Genomic DNA, 25,837 nt, shown 5'->3' with positions numbered 1-25,837 from the left:
ATAATATTTTATTGTATGTATATACCAATTCTTCTTTGTTCATTCGTCTATCAGTGGACATTTGGGTTACTTCCATATCTTGGCTGTCTTAAATAATGATGCAAGAAAACAGAGATGTGCGCATATATGTTTATGAAGTTGTGTTCATTTTCTTTGGGTAAGTGCCCAGCAGTGGAATTTTTTTTTTTTTTGGCCTGACTGTGGAATTATTGAATCATATGGTATTTCTGTTATTAATTTTTTGAGAAAACTCCATATTCTTCTCCACACAGGCTATACCACTTTTCATTGCCACCCCTTTGGCTGTGCAAAAGTCTTATTTTTTTCTTATGATTTTATATTTTTTATATTTTTTACTATTTTTTATTTTATTTTTTATATTTTATCATGATTTCAAATGAGAATTTTTATTATGTAAGCAGTCTCTTTTTTGATGTTTATTTTTGAAAGACAGAGAGAGATAGACTGCCTGTGTGTGTGCTTGTGCATGAGTGGGGGAGGGGCAGAGAGGGAGACAGAGGATCCAAAGCAGGCTCCACAGAGAGCCCAATAGCTCGAACTCATGAACCACAAGATTATGACCCAAGCCAAAGTTGGACCCGTAACTGACTGAGCCACCTGGTGACCAAAAATTTTTTATTTTGACATAGTCCCAATAGTTTAATTTTGCTTTTGTTTCCCTTGCCAGAGGAAACATTTAGAAAAGTGTTGCTAAGGCTGATGTCAAAGAAATTACTGGCTATGTTTTCTTCTAGGCATTTTATGGTTTCACCTCTCACATTTAGGTCTTTAATCCATTTTAAGTTTATTTTTATATGTAGTGTAAGAACATGGTCCAGTTCATTCTTCTGCATGTAGCTGTTTAGATTTGCAAACACCCTTTGTTGAAGAAACTGCCTTTTTCCCATTGTGTATTCTTGCTTCGTTTGTTGTGGATTAATTGACCATAAAAGCATGGTTTTATCTCTGGACTGTCTATTCTGTTCTATTGATCTATGTGTCTATTTTCTGCCAGTACCATTACTATTTTAATTACTATAGCTTTGTAGAATACATTGAAGTCAGGAATTGTGATACCTCCAGCTTTGTTCTTTTCAAATTTCCTTTGGCTATTTGGGGTCTTTTGTGTTTCCTTACACATTCTAGGATTATTTGTTCTAGTTCTATGAAAAATGTTTTTTTTTCTTAATTTTTATTTTAGAGAGAAAGCATGCGAATGGGGGAGAGGGGCAGAGAGAGAGAAAGAGAGAATCCCAAGCAGGCTCCACACTCAGTGTGAAGCCTGACACAGGGCTCAATGAGGGGCTCAGTCCCATTACCTGAAAGCCAAAAGCAGGAGTCAGTCAAGAAACTGAGCCAGGCAGGTGCCCATGTGTTTCTGGTATTTTGATAAGGATTGCATTGAATCTGTAGATTGTTTTGGGTAGTGTGGACATTTTAACAATACTGGTTCTTCTGATACATAAGCATGTATTGCCTTTCATTTGTGGTGTGTGATCATTTATTTCTGTTATCATTGTTTTATAGTTTAGGAGTGCAGGTCTTTCACCTCTTAAGTTTATTCCAGGTATTTTATTCTTTGTGGTACTTAAAAAATGTTTATTTATTTTGAGAGAGAGAGGGAGTGTATGTGTGTGTGAGATAGAGAGAAAGAGAGAGAGAGAGAAAGGGAGTATGAGCCTGAGTGGGCAGAGAGAGAGAGGGAGGCTCCACACTGTCATGAACAATGAGATCATGACCTGAGCTGAAATCAAGAGTCAGATGCTTTGGGGCGCCTGGGTGGCTTAGTTCATTTAGCGTCTGACTTTGGCTGAGGTCGTGATCTCATGGTTCGTGAGTTTGAGTCCTGCATCGGGCTCTGTCTCTCTTTCTCAAAAATACACACTGTCTCTTTTGTAGCAACGTGGATGGAACTGGAGAGTGTGATGCTAAGTGAAATAAGCCATACAGAGAAAGACAGATACCATATGGTTTCACTCTTATGTGGATCCTAAGAAACTTAACAGAAACCCATGGGGGAAGGGAAGGAAAAAAAAAAAAGAGGTTAGAGTGGGAGAGAGCCAAAACATAAGAGACTGTTAAAAACTGAGAACAAACTGAGGGTTGATGGGGGGTGGGAGGGAGGGAAGGGTGGGTGATGGGTATTGAGGAGGGCACCTTTTGGGATGAGCACTGGGTGTTGTATGGAAACCAATTTGACAATAAATTTCATATATTAAAAAAAATAAATAAAAATAAAAAAAATAAATAAAAATCTCTTTCTCAAAAATAAAATGAACATTAAAAAAAAACAGAGACGCTTAACTGACTGAATCACCCAGGTGCCCCTTTTTGGTACATTAAAAAAATATTTTAAAATGTTTGTTTATTTTTGAGAGTGAGACAGAGCACAAGTGGGGAAGGGGCAGAGAGAGAGGGAGACACTGAATCCAAAGCAGGCTTCAGGCTCTGAGTTGTCCACACAGAGCCCAACCTCGGGCTCAAACTCACAAACTGTGAGATCATGACCTGAACCAAAGTCTGACGCTTAACTGACTGGGCCACCCAGGCATTCTGATAAACTTTTATTTTATTTTTTATTTATTTTTATTTGTTTTTTTTAATGTTTGTTTATTTTTGAGAGAGACAGAGACAGAACGTGAGTGGGGGAAGGGCAGAGAGAGAGGGAGACACAGAATCTGAAGCAGGCTCCAGGCTCTGAGCTGTTAGCACAGAGGCTGATGTGGGGCTCGAAATTACTAACTGTGTGATCATGACCTGCGCCGAAGTTGGAAGCCCAACCAACTGAGCCACCCAGGTGCCCCTGGTACACTTTTAAATAGAATTGTTTTAATTGCTCTTTCTGCTACCTCATTATTAGTGTATAGAAATACAACAGATATGTATGTTAATTTTGTGTCCTGTGACTTTACTGAGCCCATTCATCATGATCCAATGTTTTTTTCTTTCTGTTTTTTTTTAAGTTTGTTTTGAGAGAGAGAAGGAAAGTGGGGGGGGGGGCAAGGAGGGAGGGAGAGAGAATTCCAAGTAGGCTCTGCCTGTCAGCTTGGAGCCCAATATGAGGTTTGAACTCATTAACAACTCTGTTTTTATGATGTATCACGTTCTTTGATTTGTAAGTATTGAACCATCCTTACATTCTCAGAATAAAATCTACTTGATTGTGGTGATTTTTAAAAACATGTTATTGGATTCAGTTTGCTAATATTTTATTGAGAATAATTGCATCTATGTTTATCAGAGACATTTGCCTGTAGTTTTCTTTTTTTGTGTGTCTATCTGGTTTTGGTATCAGAGTTATGGTGGCTTTGTAGAATATATTTGGAAGTTTTTCTTTCTCTTCTAGTTTTTGCAATAGTTTGAGAATAATAGGTATTAACTATTTTTTTAAGTTTATTTATTTTGAGATAGAGTGAGCATGAATGGGGGAGGAGCATAGAGAGGGAAAGAGAGAATCTCAAGCAAGCTCCACACTGTAGGCACAGAGCCCGATGTGGGGCTTGAACCCTCAAACTGTGAAATTATGACCTGAGCCAAAATCAAGAGTCAGATGATTAATCGCCTGAGCTACCCAGGTGCTCCTAGGTATTAACTCCTTAAATATTTGGTAGAGTTTACTTGTGAAGCCATCTGGTCCTGGACTTTTGCTTTTTGGGAGTTTTTTTCTTTTTAAGTTTGTTTATTTATTTTGAGAGAGAGAGTATGAGTGGGGTAGGGACAGAGAGAGAAGGAGAGAGAGAATCCCAAACAGGCTCCCACTGTCAGTGCAGAGCCTGACCTGGGGCTTGATCTCATGAACTGTGAGATCATGACCTGAGCTGAGATCAAGTTGGACGTTTAATTGACTGAGCCATCCAGGCACCCTGTTAGTTTTTTGATTACTGATTTAATTTCATTGGTAGTAATAGGTCTGTTCTAATTTTCTATTTCTTCATGACTCAGTTTTGGAAAGTTATATGTTTCTAGGAGTTTATCCATCTCTTCTAGGTTGTCCAATTTTTGGCATATAATTTTTCATAATAATATTTACATAATCTTTTGTATTTCTTTGGTATCAGTTGTTATTTCTCATCCTTCATTTCTGATTTTGTTTGAGTCCTCTCCTTTTTTTGATGGATCTGGATAAAGATTTATAAATATTATTGACCATTTCCAAGAACCTACTTCTGGTTTTATTGATCTGTTCTATTGTTTTTTTTAGTCTCTGCATCACTAATTCTGTTCTAATCTTATTTCCTTCCTTCTACTGGCTTTGAGCTTTGTTCTTCTTTTTCTAACTCCTTTAGATGTAAGGTTAGGTTATTTATTTGACATCTTTCTTGCTATATAGCCTGTACTGCTTACTCTCCCTTCTTAGAACAACCTTTGCTGCATCCAAAGATTTTGAACTGATGTTTTCATTTTCATTTGTCTCCATGTATTTTTTTATTTCCTTTTTGATTTATTGGTTTACTCATTCACTGATTAGAAGCATGTTGTTTAGCCTCCATGTATTTGTGTTATTTCTATAATTTTTTTTTGTGATTGACTTCTAGTTTCATACCATTGTGGTTGGAAAGATGCATGGTGTGATTTCAGTCTTTTTGAATTTATTGAGACTTGTTTTGTGGCCTAACATATTATCTATTCTGGAGAATGTTCCATGTGCACTGGAGAAGAATGTGCTTTCCACTGCTTTAGGATGAAATGTTCTGAATATATCTGTTAAATCCATCCAGTCCAGTGTGTCATCAAAGCCCTTGTTGATTTTCTGTTTAGATGATCTGTCCATTGCTATAAGTGGGGTGTTGAAGTCCCTTACTATTATGGTATTATTATAAATGAGTTTCTTTATGTTTGTGATTAATTGATTTATATATTTGGGTGCTTTCACATGTGGAGCATCAATGTTTACAATTGTTAGATTTTTTTTTGGTGGATAGACCCCTTAATTATGATATAATGCCATTTTTCATCTCTTGTTACAGTCTTTATTTTAACATCTAGATTGTCTGATATAACTATGGCTACTCTGGCTTTCTTCTTATGACCATTAGCATGATAGATGGTTCTCCATCCCCTTACTTTCAATCTGAAGGTGTTTTAGGTCTAAAATGGGTCTCTTGTAAACAGCATATAGATGGATCTTGTTTTCTTATCCATTCTGTTACCCTTTGTCTTTTGATTGGAGCATTGAGTCCATTGACATTTAGAGTGAGTATTGAAAGATATGGATTTATTGCCATTATGTTACCTGTAGAGCTGGAGTTTCTGGTGGTGTTCTCTGGCCCTTTCTAGTGTTTGTTGCTTTTGGGTTTTTTTGTTTTTGTTTTGTTTTTGTTTTGTTTTGTTTTGGCTTTTCTCCTCAGAGAGTCCTCCTTAAAATTTCTTGCAGGGCTGGTTTAGTGGTCATGAACTCGTTTAATTTTTGTTTGTCTGGAAAACTTTTTATCTCTCCTTCTATTTTGAATGACAGCCTTGCTGCATAAAGAATTCTTGGCTGCATATTTTTCCGATTCAGCATGTTGAATATATCCTACCACTCATTTCTGGCCTGCCAAGTTTCTGTGGATAGGTCTGTTGTGAACCTGATATGTTTTCCCATGTAAGTTAAGGACTTTTTTTTCCCTTGCTGCTTTCATGATTCTTTCCTTGCCTGAATATTTTCTGAATTTGACTATGATATGCCTTGTTGATGGTCAGTTTTTGTTGAACTTCTATACCTTTTTCTCTCTCTTCATCTTGTGGGACCCCTATGATTCTGATGTTATTCCTTTTTAATGAGTCACTGAGTTCTCTAATTTATATCATGCTCTTTTGCCTTAGTCTCCCTTTTTTTCCTGCTTCATTGTTCTCCATAAGTTTGTCCTCTATATCTCTGATTTGCTGCTCTGCCTCATCCATCCGTGCCACCAAGGCACCCATTTGAGATTAGAGCTCAGTGACAACATTTTTTAATTTTATCCTGACTAGCTTTTACTCCTTTCATCTCCACAGAAAGGGATTATAATCTGTTTTCAACCCCAGCTGGTATTCTTATTATTGTGATTCTAAATTCTGGTTCATACATCTTGCTTGTATCTGTGTTGATGAATTCCCTGGCTGTCATTTCTTCCTGTTCTTTCTTTTGGGCTGAATTCCTTCATTCATCATTTTGATGGAAGAAAAGGAATTAATAAAGTAAAAAAAATAAACAATTAAAAACAACACAAAAAATAAAATAAAGGATGCTAGATACTAGGTGTGTTTTGGTCTGGTTGTTGAAAGAAACTTGATAGATTAAAGAAAAAAGGGAAAGATAAGAAAAGGAAAAAACAGCAAAAAAATTTTGAAAATTTGAAAAAAATGAATACAGTAAAATAGAATAGAATTAAATGATGAAGTAAAATGGAATATAAAATGTTACAAAGAAGTAAAAAAGTAGAAAAAATTAAAGAAAAATCTTTTTAATAAAAATGGAAAATAAAAATAAATTTATTCTCTTTCTGTATTCAAGAATAAGAAAAGAAAAGAAAAAGAAAAAAATAGATGGACCAGGAAACAGAATCAAGTATGATTGAAATTACATCTGGTTTCCTCTAGAAGTCAAACTATGAAGCACTCTATAGTCTGTAAACTAAGCAGTTGGAGAGACTTGCGGTGTTCCTTAAGTATAAGGTTGGCCCAGTTGGGCAGGGTAACAGCTCTGTTCTCCACTAGGTGGCACTGCTTAGGTTACTGGGGTGTATTGTTGTGGCATGTGTAGGTGTGTATGCACATGCATGGGAGGGATGAAAACAGCATCATCCAACTACGCAGTCTCTAGTATCAGAACTCTGTGTTCTCCCTGACCAGCAATCAAGCATCCCTCCTTTGTCTCCAGCTTCTGTCCACTGCTCACTTTTAAACTGTCCGTGACCAAGCTGTCAGGCTGCCAGGCGGCACCTCTCTCCTGAGTTTTATCTCACATGGGGCTGTGTCTCCCAACGTCTTGCTGCTGAGGGACTGAGGCTTTGACCCATTCTGACTCTCTGGGGGCAGGTCTCCCTGAGCAATGGCCAGGTGCCTGCCCACCCCCAGTAATGTTCATGAGACTGTGCTGCTGCTGCTGATGCCCAGAGACTGTGGCCAGGAGCCAGCCTGCCACAGAAAAAGTTCGTGGAATCATGTAGTAGCAGCATTTCAGGGATTATGGCAAATCACAACACACATCTGGTGCCAGGCTTCACCCTCAACGTCCTTGCTCCAACAGCAGTGAATGTGGCTGTTCTCCGGGATCTGCTGGGGCCTTTGTCTGTGGGGAGGCTGCACTGCCTCTACCAAATGTTCTCCCAGCAGGGGAATCACCTCTTCCTGTGTGGCCCTCAGACCCCTCGGATCTTGCTCTCTGCTCCTGGGTAACCACGCTTCCTACCTGAGCTCTGCCAGGTATTGAGCTCAGACTCTGAGCTTCCCTCCCCATTTACACAGTCTTAATGGAATTTAAACCCTCTCCTTTCTCCTTTCTCCCTTTTTTGTTCAGTCCCTGTGGCTGTTTCCACTGTTCCTTTTTCTCTCCAGCTGCTTTTGGGGGGTCTGGTGCTTTTTCCATACTCTCCCCTGTTCCATCTCCAATCTGTCTCTGCCAGCAAAACCATCTTCCTGCCCTCCATGGCTTCTCTCTCCCCCAGTTCACCTTGTGCTGCGTACCTGCTGAGTTCTATGGTTCAGGTTGTGCAGATTGTTGTGTTAATCCTCAAATCGGTTTTCGAGGCATGCAATGTAGTTTAGTGTTGATCTGGCTGCATGTCAGGGATGAGAGACACAAAAAAACTTCCATGCTGTTCCGCCATCTTGGCACCTCCCCTTCTTTTTAAATTAGATATTTATTGGTATAAATATCCCTTTGAGATTTGCTGTCACTGAATTTTTGTCTTATTAACATAGACTTAAAATTATTATTTTATACATTTGTTCTTTAAATCACACAGAAAAAAAAGAAGAGTTACAAATCAAAAATACAGGATTACTGGCTTTTATATTTATGTATATAGTTGTCTTTGTCAGTGTTTTTTGTGTCTCTCTTTTTTTTGTAGTTTAAAGTTTTATTTAAATTCCCCTTAAGTTTTTTTTTTTTAATTATTTAAATCCAAGTTAGTTAACATGTAGTGTAATAATGGTTTCAGGAGTGAAATTTGATTCATCACTTACATATAACACCCAGTGCTCATTCCAACAAGTGCCCTCCTTAATGCCCATCGCCCATTTAGCCCATCCCCCCATTCAACACCCTCTCAGCAACCCTCAGTTCTCTGTGTTTAAGAGTCTCTTATAGCTTGCCTCCCTCTCAGTTTTTATCTTATTTTTGCTTCCCTTCCCCTATGTTCATCTGTTTTATTTCTTAAATTCCACATATGAATGAAATCATATGATTTTAAATTCTACTTAGTTAACATATAGTGTAATATTCGTTTCAGGAGTAGAATTTAATGATTCATCACTTATGTATAACACCCAGTGCTCATCACAAGTGGTTTTTATATCCATACGGCTTTAAGTTACTGTCTCTTGTCCTCTCATTTCAACCTGAAGGACTCCTTCAGCATTTTTTTGTGGGACAGTTTTGCCAGAAATCTTGGTTATGTTTTTTTCTTTTAACACTCTAAAAATGTCATCCTACTGCCTTCCAGCCTTCCTGGTTTCTGATGAGAAATTGGCTATAAATCTTATTTAGTATCATTTGTTCATAACAAGTCACGTCTCTTTTTTTTTAATTTTTATTATTTTATTATTTTTTAAAATTTATATCCAAGTTAGTTAGCATATAGTGCAACAGTGATTTCAGGTGTAGATTCCTTAATACCCCCTACCCATTTAGCCCACCCCCCCTTCCACAGCCCCTCCAGTAACCCTGTTTGTTCTCCATATTTAAGAATCTCTTATGTTTTGTCCCCCTCCTTGTTTTTATATTATTTTTGCTTCCCTTCCCTTGTGTTCATCTGTGTCTTAAAGTCCTCATATGAGTGAAGTCATATGATATTTGTCTTTCTCTGGCTTATTTTGCTTAGCATAATACCCTCTAGTTCCATCCACGTAGTTGCAAATGACAAGATTTCATTCTTTTTGATAGCCGAGTAATACTCCATTTATATATATATATATATATATATATATATATATATATATATATACATACATACACACACACTCCATTTTGTGTGTGTGTGTATATATATATATATACTCCATTGTGTATATGTGTGTATACACACATATGAAAATGTGGTGTGTGTATATATATATATATATATATATATATATATATATACATTTTCTTTATCCATTCATCCATCGATGGACATTTGGACTCTTTCCATACTTTGGCTATTGTTGATAGTGCTGCTATAAACATTGGGGTGCATGTGCCCCTTCAAAACAACATACCTGTGTCCCTTGGATAAATACCTAATAGTGCAATTGCTGAATCGTAGGGTAGTTCTCTTTTTAACTTTTTGAGGAACCTCTATACTGTTTTCCAGAGTGGCTGCACCAGCTTGCATTCCTACCAGCAGCGCAAAAGAGATCCCCTTTCTCCACATCCTCTCCAACATCTGTTGTTGCCTGAGCTGTTCATGTTAGCCATTCTGACTGATGTGAGATGGTATCTCAATGTGGTTTTGATTTGTACTTTCCTGATGAGTGATGTTGAGCATTTTTTCATGTGTCGGTTGGCCATCTGGATGTCTTCTTTGGAGAAGTGTCTATTCATGTCTTTTGACCATTTCTCCACTGGATTATTTGTGTTTTGGGTGTTGAGTTTGATAAGTTCTTGATAGATTTTGAATATTAACCCTTTATCTGATATGTCGTTTGCAAATATCTTCTCCCATTCTGTCGGTTGCCTTTTAGTTTTGCTGATTGTTTCCTTCGCTGTGTGGAAGCTTTTTATTTTGATGAGGTCCCAGTAGTTCATTTTTGCTTTTGATTCCCTTGCCTCTGGAGACATGTTGAGTAAGAAGTTGCTGCGGCCAAGATCAAAGAGGTTTTTGCCTGCTTTCTCCTTGAGGATTTTGATGGCTTCCTCTGTTACATTGAGGTCTTTCATCCATTTTGAGTTTATTTTTGTGTATGGTGTAAGAAAGTGGTCCAGGTTCATTTTTTTTGCATTTTTTCGCTGTCCAGTTTTCCCAGCACCACTTGCTGAAGAGACTGTCTTTATTCCATTGGATATTGTTTCCTGCTTTGTCAAACATTAGTTGGCCATACGTTTGTGGGTCCATTTCTGGGTTCTTTCTTCTGTTCCATTGATCTGAGTATTTGTTCTTTTGCCAGTACCATACTGTCTTGATGGTTATAGCTTTGTAATACAGCTTGAAGTCCAGGATTGTGATGCCTCCAGCTTCGGTTTTCTTTTTCAAGATCACTTTGGCTATTCGGGGTCTTTTCTGGTTCCATACAAATTTTAGGATTGTTTGTTCTAGCACTGTGAAGAATGCTGGTATTATTTTGATAGGGATTGCATTGAATATGTAGATTGCTTTGGGTAAAAGTCACTTCTCTTTTGCTTTCAACATTTTTTTGCTTACTTTATATTTGACTTTTATTATTATGTGTTTCGGTGTGAATCTCTTTGAGTTCATTGAACTTCTTGGATATGAAATTCTATCTCTAAGTATTGGGCAGTTTTGGGCCATTATTTCTTAAAATATTCTTTATATTCCTTTCTTTCTCCCTTCTTCTGGTCTCTTTACTATGTGTATATTGGTATATTTGATTGTGTCCCATACATCTCTTAGGCTCTGTTTGGCTTACCTATTTCTTTTTCTTTCTTTCCTCAGACTGAATAATCTCAATTGACCTATTTTCAAGTTTAGTGATTTTTATTTCTACTTTTAATCTATTGTTGAACTTCTCTAGGAAATTTTTAATGTTTGCTAATGTACTTTTTAGCTCTAGAATATTTATTTAATTCTTTTGTATAATTCCTTTCCTGTTATTGATATTTTCCGTTTGGGGAGATTTCCAGGAATAAGTAACTAACTCTCCAAAATTCTCCTCCTAGAATTTTCAGTGTGTTTATTGTTTTTCTCAATTGATATCCTTTGCCCTAGGCAGCAATGGCTTGTTCATTTGCCTTTTATTGTTTTTGAGGAATGCTTTCCACATAGATGTTTCTGTGTCTTGAGAGAGTTCCAAGGTAGGTGAAATAAAGACAAGCTCTCTCTTACAGTCTTTCAGGGAGCCCTTAGATATGTCAAAACAGACAAACAACTTCTGAGAACAAGTTCAATTCTGCTTCGCCTGGAACCAGGAACCAGTAACTTCCACCAGGAATATAGACTGCTAACTTTAAGACTGCTACTTCTCTGAGGAGAAGGAGATGTGGCAGAGATAAGTTAAAATTTCATAAAGCTCTCCTACCATGTGTTATTTGCCTTTTTCTTGAAGAAGCATTAACTTAGTTGCTATACATTTTTGACTTTTTTCCAGAATTCCAATTAAGTAGATTCTGACAGTGTTCATCAGTTTTTCAGCATTTCTGTGGAGAAATATTATTTGGGTTCCCTACTCCATAGTTTTTATTTAGAGATAAGTAAGTAGTAAAGCCAAAGAAAAGGGAAAGATTAATACAAAATCCCTACCCCCTCTTGCTGTGTAGGGAGACTAATGTAGTTGAGGATAGACTCACAGAAGGCTTCTAAAGTGCTGACACTGTGCCATGATTTTTACTTGGGTGAAGAAGAACACAGGCATTTCTAAATTTTATATTCTTTAAAGTTGCATATACATTATATAGACTTTGTATGTGTTTGGCTTATTATTTAGTTAGATGATATTTGTGATAGATTTGTTTTCTTTAACAAGATCCTCCCTAGAACTGTAGGTTTTTTTTTTTTTTTTACTTTTAATTTTTTATTTTCCATAGATTGAACCTATGTGAGAATAGAATACTTTAACACAATGTTTGTCTAGCAGTTGGGGAAAAATGAAAAAGTTATGATTTATTTCCACAAGAGGACAATATGAAAGTGAAAAAGAATGAAGCATATCTATTTGTATTGTACCTGTATAGAAAATTACAAAATTTTAGGAGAATAAATAACTGCTATGAAATAGTCTGTGTAATACAATCAGTTTAAAAAAAGAAAAACCATTATATATATATATGTGCATTATATATATATATATGCATTATATATATATATATGTGCATTTGCATGCTACTATATATATATATATAGAAATTTTGACCAGTATTAAACTTGTTATTTGTGGGAAGTGGGATTGTAAGGAGGAAGGTGACAGCTTTTACTCTTAACTTTACCTCTTATGTATTGTTCAAGAATTTTATGACAAGATGATTTTTTTATTATAAAACATACCAAAATATAGTTTTAAAAGTGATAATTTCCTTAAATTAAAAAAATGTAAACAGTTAGTGGTTTTGTGACCAAAGTATATTTAATTCAGTGAGGACTGATTCAGGAACTAGCTCACTCATCCAGTTCTAAAAACTTTTCCTTTCTTTACATGCTTACTATTTTGGACCCTCCACCAGATATGCTTTGATTTGTTCCTTGGAGTAGCCCTGTAAAGGAAAACAGGTAGACAAACAGGAGACAAAAGACACACAAACACACAAATAACACAAACCAACAAGTAAACAAAAAACCCTGAAGACTAAAAACAAAAAACCCCAAAACACCGACTATAAGTAAAGAAGAGGGTGGAGGCAGTGCTGATGGAAGAGCACATACAAAGAGAGAAATGACAGGAAGGGGGGGGCATAAACATTGATTAGGCAAAGAGACTAAAAGGTTTAATCTAGAGAGAGAGAAAGGAAAATAAAGAAGGAGGCTGGGAAAAAGAAACAAAGTTACCCAGACAGAGAAACTATATGGCTTGATTATTCCAGAGAGAGAGAAAGGAGTGTGAAGAAGGTGTAGAACATGTGTCAAGACAATGGATTAAATATGTTTGTTTAGACAGACCAATAACCAGAGTAACCAGCGGAGGGGAGGGAAGGGATAAGGAGGCAAAATGGGGCGGGGGGGGGGGGAGTGGCGAATGTATCTATATATCTAGAATTGACCTAGAGTTAATCTGGGCAATGCTGCAGCGCTTGTAGGTAGCAGCTGTCCGCAGGGTCTGTGCCGTTCTGGTGGATACACAATTACCCAGTGCAAAGGGGTATGGTTTGGCATAATCTGAACCCACCTCCACTATGGGCCCCGGGAGTGATCCCTGAGGCCCCATCTTGGTGGCGGTGGTGGGGGTGGGGGTGGGGGGGGGATGGTGATCCCCCAGTCTCTTCTCCACGGAGCCGGACCGGTGGACTCAGTTTGAGTCGTCTTCACTGTGCAGCGAGCACAGATGGGGTGGTCTTTCTGCGCCAACTCCTCTCACCCTGTGCTGGGCTAGGATTCAAAGTCCCGCTCAGTGCGCTCTAGCCCTGGGGAAGCGCCTCTCCGTGCGGCGAGATGTGGTCCTGGCTGGCTTTGTCTGTGCAGCCGCACTACAGGAGGATTGCCTTCTCCTACTGTGGACTGAGCCCCCCGGGGTGGCGGACACAGGCAGCCTTTGTCTTTTCCCACAGCACTCCAGGGAAACGGTGGCCTTATCCTTCTGCAGACTGAGCCCTCAGCCCAGCCACTGTGCCCAGGGATGGCAGACGCAGGCAGGTCCTGTGCTATTGCGCAGCCCTCCAAGGAGGGAACCACTGTCTCCAGCTGCCGACTGAGCCCCTGACCTGCAACCACACCCCGGCCTGGTTCCCCTCCTCCCCAGGTGTATGAACGGGGAGCCAGCTCCAGTCCGAAGTAAGCCCCGCAGTTAGAGGTCGGATCCCTCTCAGTCTCAGTCCGAAGTCTTTCTCCTGTCCAGATATGGTCCTGCACTTCCCTAGCCGCTCTTTCTCTTTCCTTTGTCACTCTGCAGAAGGGGGTCCCTCCCCTCCGTGCCCACGTGGCCTTTTTTTAATCTCCCCCAAGTCAGCAGTTACCCACCTATCTTAGCAGATTCATTCTCTTTACCTCCCAGGCTCTGGTGTTCAAAGTCCTTTGGCTTTTACACTTCTTTGAGAGAGGGGGGGAGTATGAATTCCCCCTACTTCGCCACCATGTTGGCCCCTGCTCCTGCTTTCTTTACATGCTTACTATAATTCAGTCAGTTATCATGCTACATGCTGGGGAAGAAACGATAAGATACTGTCCTTGTCCTAAAAGGGCTTATACTCTAGAGGAAGAGACAGATACCTAATAGACTCACCTCAAAGAGTTTGTAAGTACAATGATGAAAAATTACCTGGTGTGTTTTACATGCATTATGAAGAGACATATAGTGCAACCTGGGAATGTTGGGAAGACTTTCTGGTGGAAGTGATGTCTCAATTGAATCTTAACAAAAGAATAGGTGTTTGATAGGTATAGCTACATATTCAACATCTAATAAGTTGCAGTAGTAGGATACATGTGAGCTATTTTATACAAAATACTTTCTCTTCCTTCAGCTAATGAATTCAGCTGAATCACTAAAATATTAGTGCTGAATTAAGTCCAAACTGTAGTGGATTGTTCAAATCTGTCACTAGTAGCTTCCCAAGTAGAGTTTCTGATTCTGTTCCCACCTTTTTTAAGTTCCTGTACTCATCTTGAAGTATAGTGCTGTCCAGTTGCCCAAAAATACTTTCAAAAACATACCTTTTGGTCTTCAGGTGAAGGTTTTCTTCCTTCTTTAGGCTACAGCATTTTAAAAACATTTGCACTTTAATTATTTAATTGATTGTTTTGGACTTAGTGGGATATAAACACAAAGAAACTTTATTTTTTTTTCACCATTTCTACTTCACACACTTTCTGATGTTCTATTTGTTTCCATCTCTGGATAATATCTTGGGCCACTGTGATAGCTTTTCTGGTTACTTTTAGTATTAATACAGGGTTCTCTTGTCCAGATATTGGAAATTGTAGTATAGTTTAAAAGCAAAATTTTAATCTTTTATCCAAATTAAAACTTATTTCTCAAGACTGTGTCTGACTCAGACTTGATGTACTACTTTTCCTCTGCCCTTTTACTCCTTTTCTCCCACATGACTACACTGCCTCTGGTTACTCTAGGTTTCAGGTGGGAGAAATATAAAGGTGAAAAGCTTTTCCTTGAGTGGTATTGTTGCCCTATTGTTTAGCAGAAATTTGTATGTTGATTTTTCTCTCATGGAGTGTTTCCTTTTTTGGTGGGGGCAGAGCTCCCTAAACTGTAGTTACCTGATGTATGTAGTGCTTCATTGTTTGGCTACTTATGACTTCTTTCATCCCTGGATTCTGGTGACCCACTCCACATAGACTCACATTTGGGGTGGCCTTATTTTCCAAGTTGTGCTTTGGGGTGAAAACCCTTTCAAGATTGGTCCAAGTTGAAATGACAAAAGGCATTTTATGTGTTATATGCCTGGGTGGCTCAGTTGGTTGAGCATTTGACTCTTGATTTCAGCTCAGGTCATGATCTCATGATCATGGAATCAAGCCCCATGTTCAGTTTTGCACTGAGCATGGAGACTGCTTGGGTTTCTCTTTCTCTCCTTCTCTCTCTGTCCCTCCTCTCCTTGCAAGTTCTCTCTCTCAAAATAAATAAATAAACACTAAAAATTTTTTTTAAAAGTGAAGCATTATACAGCCTTGTAAGCAAATAACCAATTTGATTCATATCTCTTAACCAAGTTGTGTGGACAGAGATTGTACACTGAAAAAATCAAAACCTTCCTGGAGGTAAATATTGAGATTTTTGAGAGTTATTTTTTTCTCTGTGTTGGGTGGCAATCTCTTTCCATGGAAACAGATTCATGAAACTAAAAGCACATCCAAATATGACTAAATACATGAATTTTGTTTTGTACCACAGGACCATTATGGTTATGAATAAAGTCAAATCAGTTTGGATTGGAAGAAAAGAGTTACTGTTCCACTTTCAGAAAAAGAGTCATTGTTTCTCACAAAACCTTTTCATGAGGGTTGGATGATTCTTATTCCACAAATGACCTGATGGAGGGCAAATTTCATTTCCCTGTTGCGTAAGCTATAGATGAGGGGGTTTAAGACTGGTGTCACTACAGAGTATATCAGTGTGATGATCTTATACATAGCAACTGAGTTGCCAGATGTAGGACTCACATACATCACCATTATGGTTCCATAGAATAGAGACACCACAGCTAAGTGGGATCCACAGGTAGAGAAGGCCTTTTGCCGCCCAGCTGAAGAAGGAACCTGAAGCACAGCTCTGAGCACTAAGGCATAGGACCCAATAATGTACAAAATGGTGAGAATGATGATAAGAGAGCTCACAAAGTGGAATACATACTCTATGATTGGTGTGGGGGCACAGGACAATGCCATCAGTGGGTCCACATCACACAGGAAGTGATCAATAATGTTGGGACCACAAAAGGGTAGTTGGGAAATGAAGAAAATAGTAATTGCATGTCCAAGGAAACCAATGAGCCAACAAAGACACACCAGAATGACACAGAGCTTCCCGGTCATAATGGAGGGATAGTGCAGTGGACGGCAGATGGCCAGGTACCGATCATAGGCCATGACACAGAGGAAGAAGCACTCAGTTGTGCCCAGGGAAAAGAAGAAGTAGAATTGAGTGAAGCAGCCAGAGAATGATACGGTCTTAGTTTTGGAAAGAAAATTGACCAGCATGTTGGGGACTGTGCAGGTCACATACCAGATCTCTAGAAAGGAGAAGTTGGCCAGGAGCACATACATAGGTGTATGGAGTCGATGGTCCCACCTCACTGCACAAATGATGGCCATATTCCCAGTCAGAGTCAAGATGTAGACCAAGAAAACCATTGAGAAAAGGATGATCTGTATTTTCCAGGGACCAGGAAAACCCAACAAGACAAACTGTGTCACAGTAGATATCCCTGACTTATTCATGGCCCCCAGACTGTGGAGAGAAGACAGATAATGATAAGTCACTTTTCTGCTGAGACATTTGAAACTTTTCTTAGGATAGGCAGTTTGATGCAGGAAAGTGTACTGAATATTCTAAAACAAGTTTTGAATAAGTCCTGCTCTATTCTGAGTGAGCTCTTTGGCTCTGATTTTTTGTAAATGTACAATTCTAAGCTACTTGAACTTTCTTTATCAGTGGGCAAAATCAGTTAAATTTAATCTTTTTTAGATATAAAGAAATCTTGTGTTAGAGGCAAAAATGGTTTATGTTTAATTTTTTTTCAGTGAAAACTGTTCATATATAGCAGTTAGTGCTATTTATTTCAAAATGTGAGGACACACATGCTATCATGTAAAAATAGGTTTGTATCTGACACATTGTATAGATTTGAATGGTTTGAGCTTTGACATTATTACAGATTCTCACCCTCTCTGTCTCCCCTACCTTTTTTCTTGAGCCATTTCCATTAGGAGATTTACTTTCTATCATTTTTTTCATGATAGTGGGAGAAAATCAACAAAGATATTCAGATAACAAATTCTTACAGCTACTTCCTATTTAAAGATGTTTACATTGCATTAAAGCTCATTTACAATTTGGTATTTATTCCTTTGTTTTTGTCAATAAAAAGTCACTATAATTCACTCCATAATGATTAATTTCATGTGATAAGTTATGCTTCATATGCATTTAAATCTATGTTATTAAAGATGAATATAACAGATACAATGTATTGGAGAAGAAAATTAAAATCACCAGGAGATTTTCTTGTAAAGCTCTTCTCACTGCTGCTACAATCTTCCTAAAGTTTATTATTTGGAAGATTTTAAAATAGATTTAGTCTATTTAAAAAACACTCTCAATTTTCAAAATAATAGAAAAGAATCAAAGATGTATCAAAAATAATTATTTCCCATATTCCAAAATTTGATCTTATTCTCTTTACAATACCATCACCAAAGATACCTTTTTAAGAATCAAATAATTCAGAGAAAAGAACACAATGATAGCTTTAACATATTAAAATCTCCAGAATTTTTTTAATAAGATACTTCTTTGATAAGAGGAAAATTCTGCTTAAAAATAATTTTGATAGAAGTGGTGTGTATAAAATATTTATAGTACTCACTGAGCATAATCAAATGGGAAAAATCCTTCTATTCAGTGCGATTATGTTAAGTGATATAAATATATTTATAATGAAACAGCTGTTGCAAGTTCACTAAATGAATAATGCATAAAGTGAACTATGAACCTATTCATCTAGAAGCAAACACAACCTTCCTATTGGACTGGTTAAGTCAAAGCAGGTTGTAGTCTTGTGGACAAGAAACCAAGAAGAGAAGGAAATCGAAAGATGGAGTTAAATTCTTTTTAATTTTTTAAATTAAGATGATTATGAAGAACTAAACTTACCTGCATTGATCATAATTTTTGTTAAGTGTTCCATAGAATGGATGATTTTGGTAAGATAATTTGGTATAAAAAATGGTTTCCCACTGTGGGAACTTTGTGCTTTCCAAACAAGAGCTCTCTTTTCTCGACAAGACAAGAAAGGAGTAATGCAGAGAGCAGCCACTTACCCCTGGGAAAACAGCAACAATGACTTGAATCAGATTCACAGACTTTGACTCAAAATAAAAATGCATGTGTTTGAGCTAGAGGCTACTCTTTTTTACATTAAAAAAAGACTTCACAGAAAAACTATTAGCTCTAGGGAAAGCATGGTAAATGAATTTCACAAATGGTTTCCAACATAATTATAAGAAGCATTTCCTAATATATTCACCATTAAACCCTATGTGAATCTTAGTGGTTATACACAGATATGATTTTACCCTTAAAATTTTTTTTTAATGCCACCTCTCCTGATGGTGGACATAAGTAATGGAATGAACAAAGAGGAGAGAACTGAGAGAGGAGACCAAAACAAAACAAAACAAAACAAATCCCTGTATTCTCTTGGTTTCAGTCCCAGTGGATGGAGCTAGTTCCACACTGTTTTGTTCAAAATACCAGTGAAAGTCATACCATTCCTGGTGCTCCAGACACTTCCTGAGATGGGGAAGATCTGTGGATTACTTTGACACAATTTAGTGTACTTATTTGGGGGAGTATAAGTTCCAGGGTGATCTAAACACTCTGAGAGTTTTGTTTTTGTTTTTGAGCTGTAAGTAACCAATATTCCTTGATACTCAATCTCTTGAGTATATTGAATGAACAAATATATAGGTGAATAGGCCCACCTGTGGTGTATAATAGCAGCAATGCCCATCAGAGATGATGATTCCTATATACTGAGAAGCTTTCCTAGGTCATCTTGGGGAGAGTTCATAGGGAGGTCACGAAGATTCTCTCCTTCACTGCCTTTAATGTGGAAGCCCTCTGTGAGAGCTTCATGCATGACTTGTTTCACTTCCTTTGCACTGTGAGATTCTAGTGGTCTGTTTCCTACAGAGTGTGCTGAAACTATGTGCTGGTCTTAGTTTATGTGCCATTTTGGCCATTGTTGAGAATTCTCAGGTATCTCTTCATGTGATCTTGTAACTTTCTCTAGGGACCTTCTTCCTTCTTGCCTGGGGGTTTCATTAATATTTCTGGTAGGTTGGCCCATAGTTATTATTAGATAATGTGCTACATTGACTCTCTGGGGACCCCACTGTCTCCTTAAGTTTGTATTTCTCAAACAGGGTATGTGATTGTATGCCATGGGATACACAGAGCCCCTAATTAAATATCTTCCTGAAGGGAAGGTTTTACTAAGAGAAGATAATTCTTTATTACACAAAATACGTATGTACTGTGGAACAGAAAGTATAATTTGTGATCATTTTTTAGGTAAAACTTTGAGTTTCAAAGAAATATTGTCCCCAAATGCCCCATGTTTTCTGACCACTGTTGCCAAACATTCTTTGTTTGAATTGAGGAGTGAAAGGTTTGAGAAACACTGTGTGAGAGTATTTAATCAACTAGTACCAGCAGGCCTATCTTCCTGGCACACCAAATTTTATTTCCCAAATGGCCATAACTAAAAGGGGGTACTTTCATTTTAAGTACATTGGCCTTTCAGCTAATGGCTTTCCTGTTTCAGCATGGGGTTTGGGCACAAAGATGGAATTTGTTCTTGGTATAATTTTCTCTTAATGCTTTCCTGACTCAGATGTTGCACTATAGCCTTCTGAGAGGTGTAAAAATATGCTTAGGACATTGTTATTTCATATTACAAGTGGAGTTGTCACAACTGATTTGGGGAGTAAGCACTAAGAGTAAAGATGCCCACTTGGGAGAACATGTAGAATGATCATTATGAAGTGCAGGGCTTAGACAGTGGATCAATAGGAAAGAAGAATGGATTGAGGAGTCTAGTGAATGAGAGCTTTGGCAGGAAGGAGAGTTTGTACTTTAAGTGAAAGAAGTATGAAACATATTCTGTTTTTGGTGTGAAAGACAGCTTTAAATAATGGAAAATGTCTGTTACTGGGTGGGCTTTTTGTTGTTGTTGTTGTCGTTGTTGTTGTTGTTAGTGGTGGCCCCTTGGTCCATTGTCTTTAAGAGTATTTTCTGAATTTAGAAGATTGCACCCTCTATTGAAAGGCTCCAGGTACACATATATGTGATTCTTTCCACCAGCTAAGATTAAACCAATGAGGATACATCACAGGGAAAGAAGATATATATATAATAACACAATATAATTATCCAGTGAGATAATTTAAAATGTTTTATTGAACATTTTTCATTGATGAGCTGAACTTGAACTGCTAAGTTACCGTGAAAAATAAGTATCTCCCTCTACTTAAGTGTGAGCTGGAACACGACTTTCAGAAGCCATTCTCTATTGTTTTTATAAATAATTAAGGTTAGAAGTGACAAATTCTGCTTGTCTCTCAAACATGTCTCAGTTTGGGTTACTTCTTAATCCTAGGAATTTCTTTAGGGCATCTTTCATGTCTTTATTTCGAAGACTATAGATAAGGGGGTTTAAGAGTGGAGTCACTGCTGAGTATATCAAAGTGACGATCTTCTGCATTCCTGCTGGATTTCCTGATGTTGGGCTTACATACATCACCATAAGGGTTCCATAGAATAGAGACACCACCATTAGGTGTGACCCACATGTGGAGAAAGCTTTAGTTTGACCAGCACCAGAAGGAATACGAAGCACAGCTCTGAGTACCAGAGTGTAAGATCCCAAGATAGAAAGGAAGGGCCCAAAGATAATCACTGAGTTGAAGGTATAGCAGATAAGTTCAGTGGAAGGAGCAGGGATGCAGGCCAGTGCGAACAATGGGCCTGGGTCACACACAAAGTGGTCAATGATGTTAGGTCCACAGAAGGGAAGTTGGGAGATGAGGACAATGGGGATTGGATAACAGAGAAATCCACTCACCCAGCAAACGCAGACCAGGATCACACAGAGCTTCCCAGTCATGATGGAAGGGTAATGTAGTGGGCGACAGATGGCAAGGTACCGGTCAAAAGCCATAACTGATAAGAAGAAACACTCTGTTGTACCCAGTGAGAAAAAGAAGTAAAATTGGAGGAAGCATCCAGTGAAGGAGATGGTCTTGGTCTCAGAGAGGATGGTGACCAGCATGTTTGGGACAGTGGAGGAGATGTACCAGATCTCTAGGAAGGCAAAGTTTCCCAAGAGGATGTACATGGGTGTGTGAAGCCGCTTGTCCCATTTCACTACATAGACAATAACCCCATTCCCCAGCAGAGTGAGGAGATAGACCACAAGGATTAATGAGAAGAAAAAGTTCTGCATCTCCCTTTGACCAGGAAAACCCAGGAGGACAAACTCAGTCACAAAATGCATTGTTGCGTTCTGAGATTCCAAAGCTGTTAGAGAAACAGAAGTAACCAAGGAGTGAATAACAATGAACATTTGTGGGTTTTGCTAACAATTCACTTGTAAATGTACAAAGTATTTTTACATAAATTATCTCATTTGATCTTCCAAATGACCCTTTGAGCTGTAGGGAGGTGTGCTTCATCCTTCTCTTTTATAGATAAGGAAACTGAAGTTCAGAGAAATTTAAGGGGTTTACTTAAATGTGCAAAGCCAGTAACTCCTAGATACTCTGGCCATTTGAAGATTGGTTTGGAACGAACCTCACTTCTTTTCAAATATTCCTATAACTCTGAGTCTCAGTAATATTTTATCTTTCATGTTAAAATCATTACCTCTTAGATATTCTACATGTAAGTATAGATTTTGGATATATTCCTTTACTTTGAAACAAAATTGAATATAAATCTGAAGCAATAAATTTTCTTCTTAGAGTTTCATACACAAAAGTCCAATAAAAAGCAGATAAGTGGAACTGTGTGGTGAGAGTGTTGAGACCCTTTGCTTTTGCTGCTCTGAGGGAGGTGATCTAGAAACCTCAGGATTCTGTAAAATGGTGTGAAAATCATCTGAGTAGCCCTCTCTAGGTCACATTCTGCTAGGGGGCATCTGGATTTGTAGAACAATTTAGTTCATTTCCTCTTGAGGATCTCTGGCTCTCTCAAAGTTCTTTGTGTTGAACAAAATATGTCTCCTTTATTACTTCTGTGCATTGATCCTGGGACTCTGCCAAAGCTATATAAAGTAAGTGTCATTCCCTCTTAAAAACTGAGAACAAACTGAGGGTTGATGGGGGGTGGGAGGGAAGGGAGGGTGGGGGATGGGTATTGAGGAGGGCACCTTTTGGGATGAGCACTGGGTGTTGTATGGAAACCAATTTGACAATAAATTTCATATATTGAAAAAAAATTAAAAAAAACCCAAAAAACAAAGTAAGTCTCATTCTTCTTCCATTATGGTGATGGTTGGAGGTTTATATAACAAATGGAAGCTGTTATGTCCCCTATACATTACTTTCTTTTGGATGCCAACATTTATCCTGGCTTGTTTTCCCCTAAGCTGCGCTATTCTACATCATGGCTAGGCTCTTGAGATAACTTACCGCTGGGTATGCCAAATTTTTCTAGTATATAACACCATGTTTCTTCATTTTTTGCTATGAATTAAACCCTAAGCACCATAACTTTCCATTCATCATCTTGCTTTTACCTAAATTAAATAAATAATGAATAGAAATAGAAAGGTTACCTTAGGATATGTCAAGACCAGAAAAATCTTCCTCATATTGGATGAATTAGGAGTTGAGATATTACTATAAACTTGGATATTGGTAGCAACCTTTCTAAAACTATTTGTCCAGGCTTCTTTCTTTCTTTCTTTTTTTTTTTTTTTCAATATGTTCAGGCTTATTTCTATGTCCTAAAGTTTTCTTGTTAAAGTTCAAGATATTTGGCTGGGTAAACCACCACCAGTATTTTAAATTTAGTAATATATTGACAACCAACATAGGATAATTGATCAATTTATTTATTTGTTTATTTAAGTTTATTTATTTTGAGGGAGAGAGAGAGAGGGAGAATCCCAAGCACTATCAGTGCAGAGCCTGATGCAGGGCTCAGACTCAAAAACCATGAGATCATGACCTGAGCTGAAATCAAGATTTGGACACTTAGCTGACAGAGCCACCCAGGCACCCCAACCACATTATTTATTAATGTCACTATTAAGATACTCACAAAATTGCATCCTTATGCCATTTATATAATCTTCCAAGAGCATGAAGCTTGCTTCTCAGTATTTCATCAAACCTGGAACAAACTCAGATGGTAAATGTTTAACTGCCAAGGTAACTTTGGATATTTGTATTGATTAACAACGTTTTAGAATGATGAAAAAAACTGCATAATAAATATTATTTTTATGCAAATTTAAATTTTTCCAAGCAAGTTAGTTCAATGGACTATAATTATGACCATATGTATAAACATTTCCAGGAAATTTGTAATTTCACATATATTTTCCATAACCATACCTATGCTTTTCAGACCGCATGCTGTCATTTTTGGTCAGAAAGTAGTTACTGGGCTTATAAAAAAAAAAAGTTGAATGTCAAATTTAAATTGTAGCATATTACCCATTTACTTATTCATTTGGGCATTTAACAAACATTTATTCACTATTGATTATATTCCTAGCAGCGTACTAAGTTCTGGGGTACAATAGTAAACATGATGAATAAAATTCCTCCCCTTTTGGAACTTATGACTTATAAAAGCAATCAAGACTGCCACCTACCTCTGTAGTGTCTTGAACTGTGTGTTTCATAGCACATATCTAATTATGTGCCGTGGGCCTGAAAAAAATATTTATTCCAGTTCATAATAACTTAGATAAATCTATGTAGTGAGGGTAGTAGCATGATTGCTGACTTTATTTGACATAAATGAGATACTTTTTGCTTCACAAGAAAATAGAGATATAAGACATGAATTGACTTACTCTATTCATAGGCCAGGTAGTTCTTGGCACCAAGAAAAGAAATAGAATTCCAGTTCATGATTTTGAGTTGGAACCCAAACTCAGAAGTCTTAACTCCTTCCTGGTCATCTGACTTCAGAATGTCCAGGACCTTTTAAAATTTGTGCTACATTGAAACTTTAGTTATCTGTGGAATACAGGATCAGAAAATGAGGGATAAATGAATTTCACAAATAATTTGAAACTCACTGCATCCATCCATTTCTGCTTCCTTTACCTTCACAACACATCTGTTAGTAGCTCAAAGGGTGAATTTAAATCCACTTCCTTCAGCTTTCTGTTCACCTTAAGTGATGCAACAAATGAACAGTTAGAAGAGGAACAACAAAGAACATGGACAATCCATTCTATATGAACTGATAAGGAAGCCAGCTCCTCCTCCATAATACCAGTTACTTGCTTGAAATTTAAGCTGCTTGCCCAAAGAAGAGCACTTTAAAAATTATAAGTGCAGGGGTTCTTTTTCCTTTAAATATTTATATTTTTAAGATTAATCCACAAATTTGGTAATTTGATAAATTTGGTAAATCTAAAGGACAAGAGAGTCTGCCTATTACTTTCTCAGTTTCCACTTTCCAATTGTCCCTTGCCAACAACGCTGAAAAAAAACATCCTATTTTAGTTGCCCTTGCCAAAGGATATTTGTCAACCAAAATTTACTGACAAATAGAAACAAAGTGGTAGAAGACTCAGGCTACATTGTAACTGAAGAAGATTTAATTCCTGCCCCCCCCCCCCCGCAAATATCCAAGACATCTGAGCCCCATTTTTCCTAAGTGAGTTGCATAGTGGAACTCTGTGATACCAGTGAATCCTTCATGTGAATCTATTACCCCATGTGTTGGGAGAAGAGAACTGCAGGGCCTAACACGTTCTTACAAAGAACAAAGGAACAAAGAATGAATGGACTTGTAGACGAATCAGCACATTCTTAGTATCTGACAGCCGTGGGTATCTAGGAGCAGTGAAGCATTGATGTAGGCAGACTTTCCTTACATACCTGATGGTGTTTCTGGCTCCAAGAGGAAGACCAAGGGGAAACTCCAGCCACAAGAGTGTCCTCATCTAACAATGTAAAACATTCATGGGTGGAGAGCAGCATTTGTGGTCCCAGAGACTTCCTTCCTTTAGTATTCTGAACCAAATGAAATGTATTTTTCATGCCAGTAATTACTAAGAATTTACATGTCCCTCCTGAACAGAAGTCATAGTTCCCCAGAACGTTCATTGGGAGGCATCTAGTTCTCTGTTTATGTATCTCTGGTCCAATATTTGTTTATATTTCCCCCAGTGGTTTGAAATAGTGAGACACAGAGGTCAGAATAAATATCCAAGAGAGGGAGGGAAAATTGTCCTCTTGGTGGAGATTCCTTCCTCTAAGGAACTGATCTACCTGGGGGATGAAGTGGAGGAGAGCAGCGAGTGGCACAGGTTAATAGGGGAGAAAAGTGTGTGTGTGTGTTGGTGGGGAGAGAGATTTTCCCCAAATATACTTGCTTTATTCTTGGTGCCAAACCTCTAAGCACTTAAATTAAAAAAAATTAC

At 37.8% G+C, this 25,837-nt stretch overlaps 2 protein-coding genes across 2 annotated transcripts; both read right to left on the bottom strand.

Moving 5' to 3' along the window:
* Window positions 1-15,935: 15,935 nt before the first annotated feature.
* On the bottom strand, window positions 15,936-16,892 carry LOC106967514 (olfactory receptor 11H7). The gene has a single exon (XM_015063728.2). It carries the CDS (start codon window positions 16,878-16,880, stop codon window positions 15,936-15,938), a length of 945 nt encoding a protein of 314 aa, XP_014919214.2. The 5' UTR covers window positions 16,881-16,892.
* Window positions 16,893-20,797: 3,905 nt separating this feature from the next.
* Window positions 20,798-21,790, bottom strand: LOC106967512 (olfactory receptor 11H6). Its single transcript, XM_027066836.1, has one exon. The coding sequence runs from the start codon at window positions 21,788-21,790 to the stop codon at window positions 20,798-20,800; it is 993 nt and encodes a 330-aa protein (XP_026922637.1).
* Window positions 21,791-25,837: the final 4,047 nt, after the last annotated feature.

The sequence above is a fragment of the Acinonyx jubatus genome, chromosome B3, assembly GCF_027475565.1.
Source record: "Acinonyx jubatus isolate Ajub_Pintada_27869175 chromosome B3, VMU_Ajub_asm_v1.0, whole genome shotgun sequence".
Taxonomy (NCBI): Eukaryota; Metazoa; Chordata; class Mammalia; order Carnivora; family Felidae; genus Acinonyx; species Acinonyx jubatus.
Note: the sequence above shows the minus strand (reverse complement) of the source record. Positions and strands in the feature narration are given on the sequence as shown.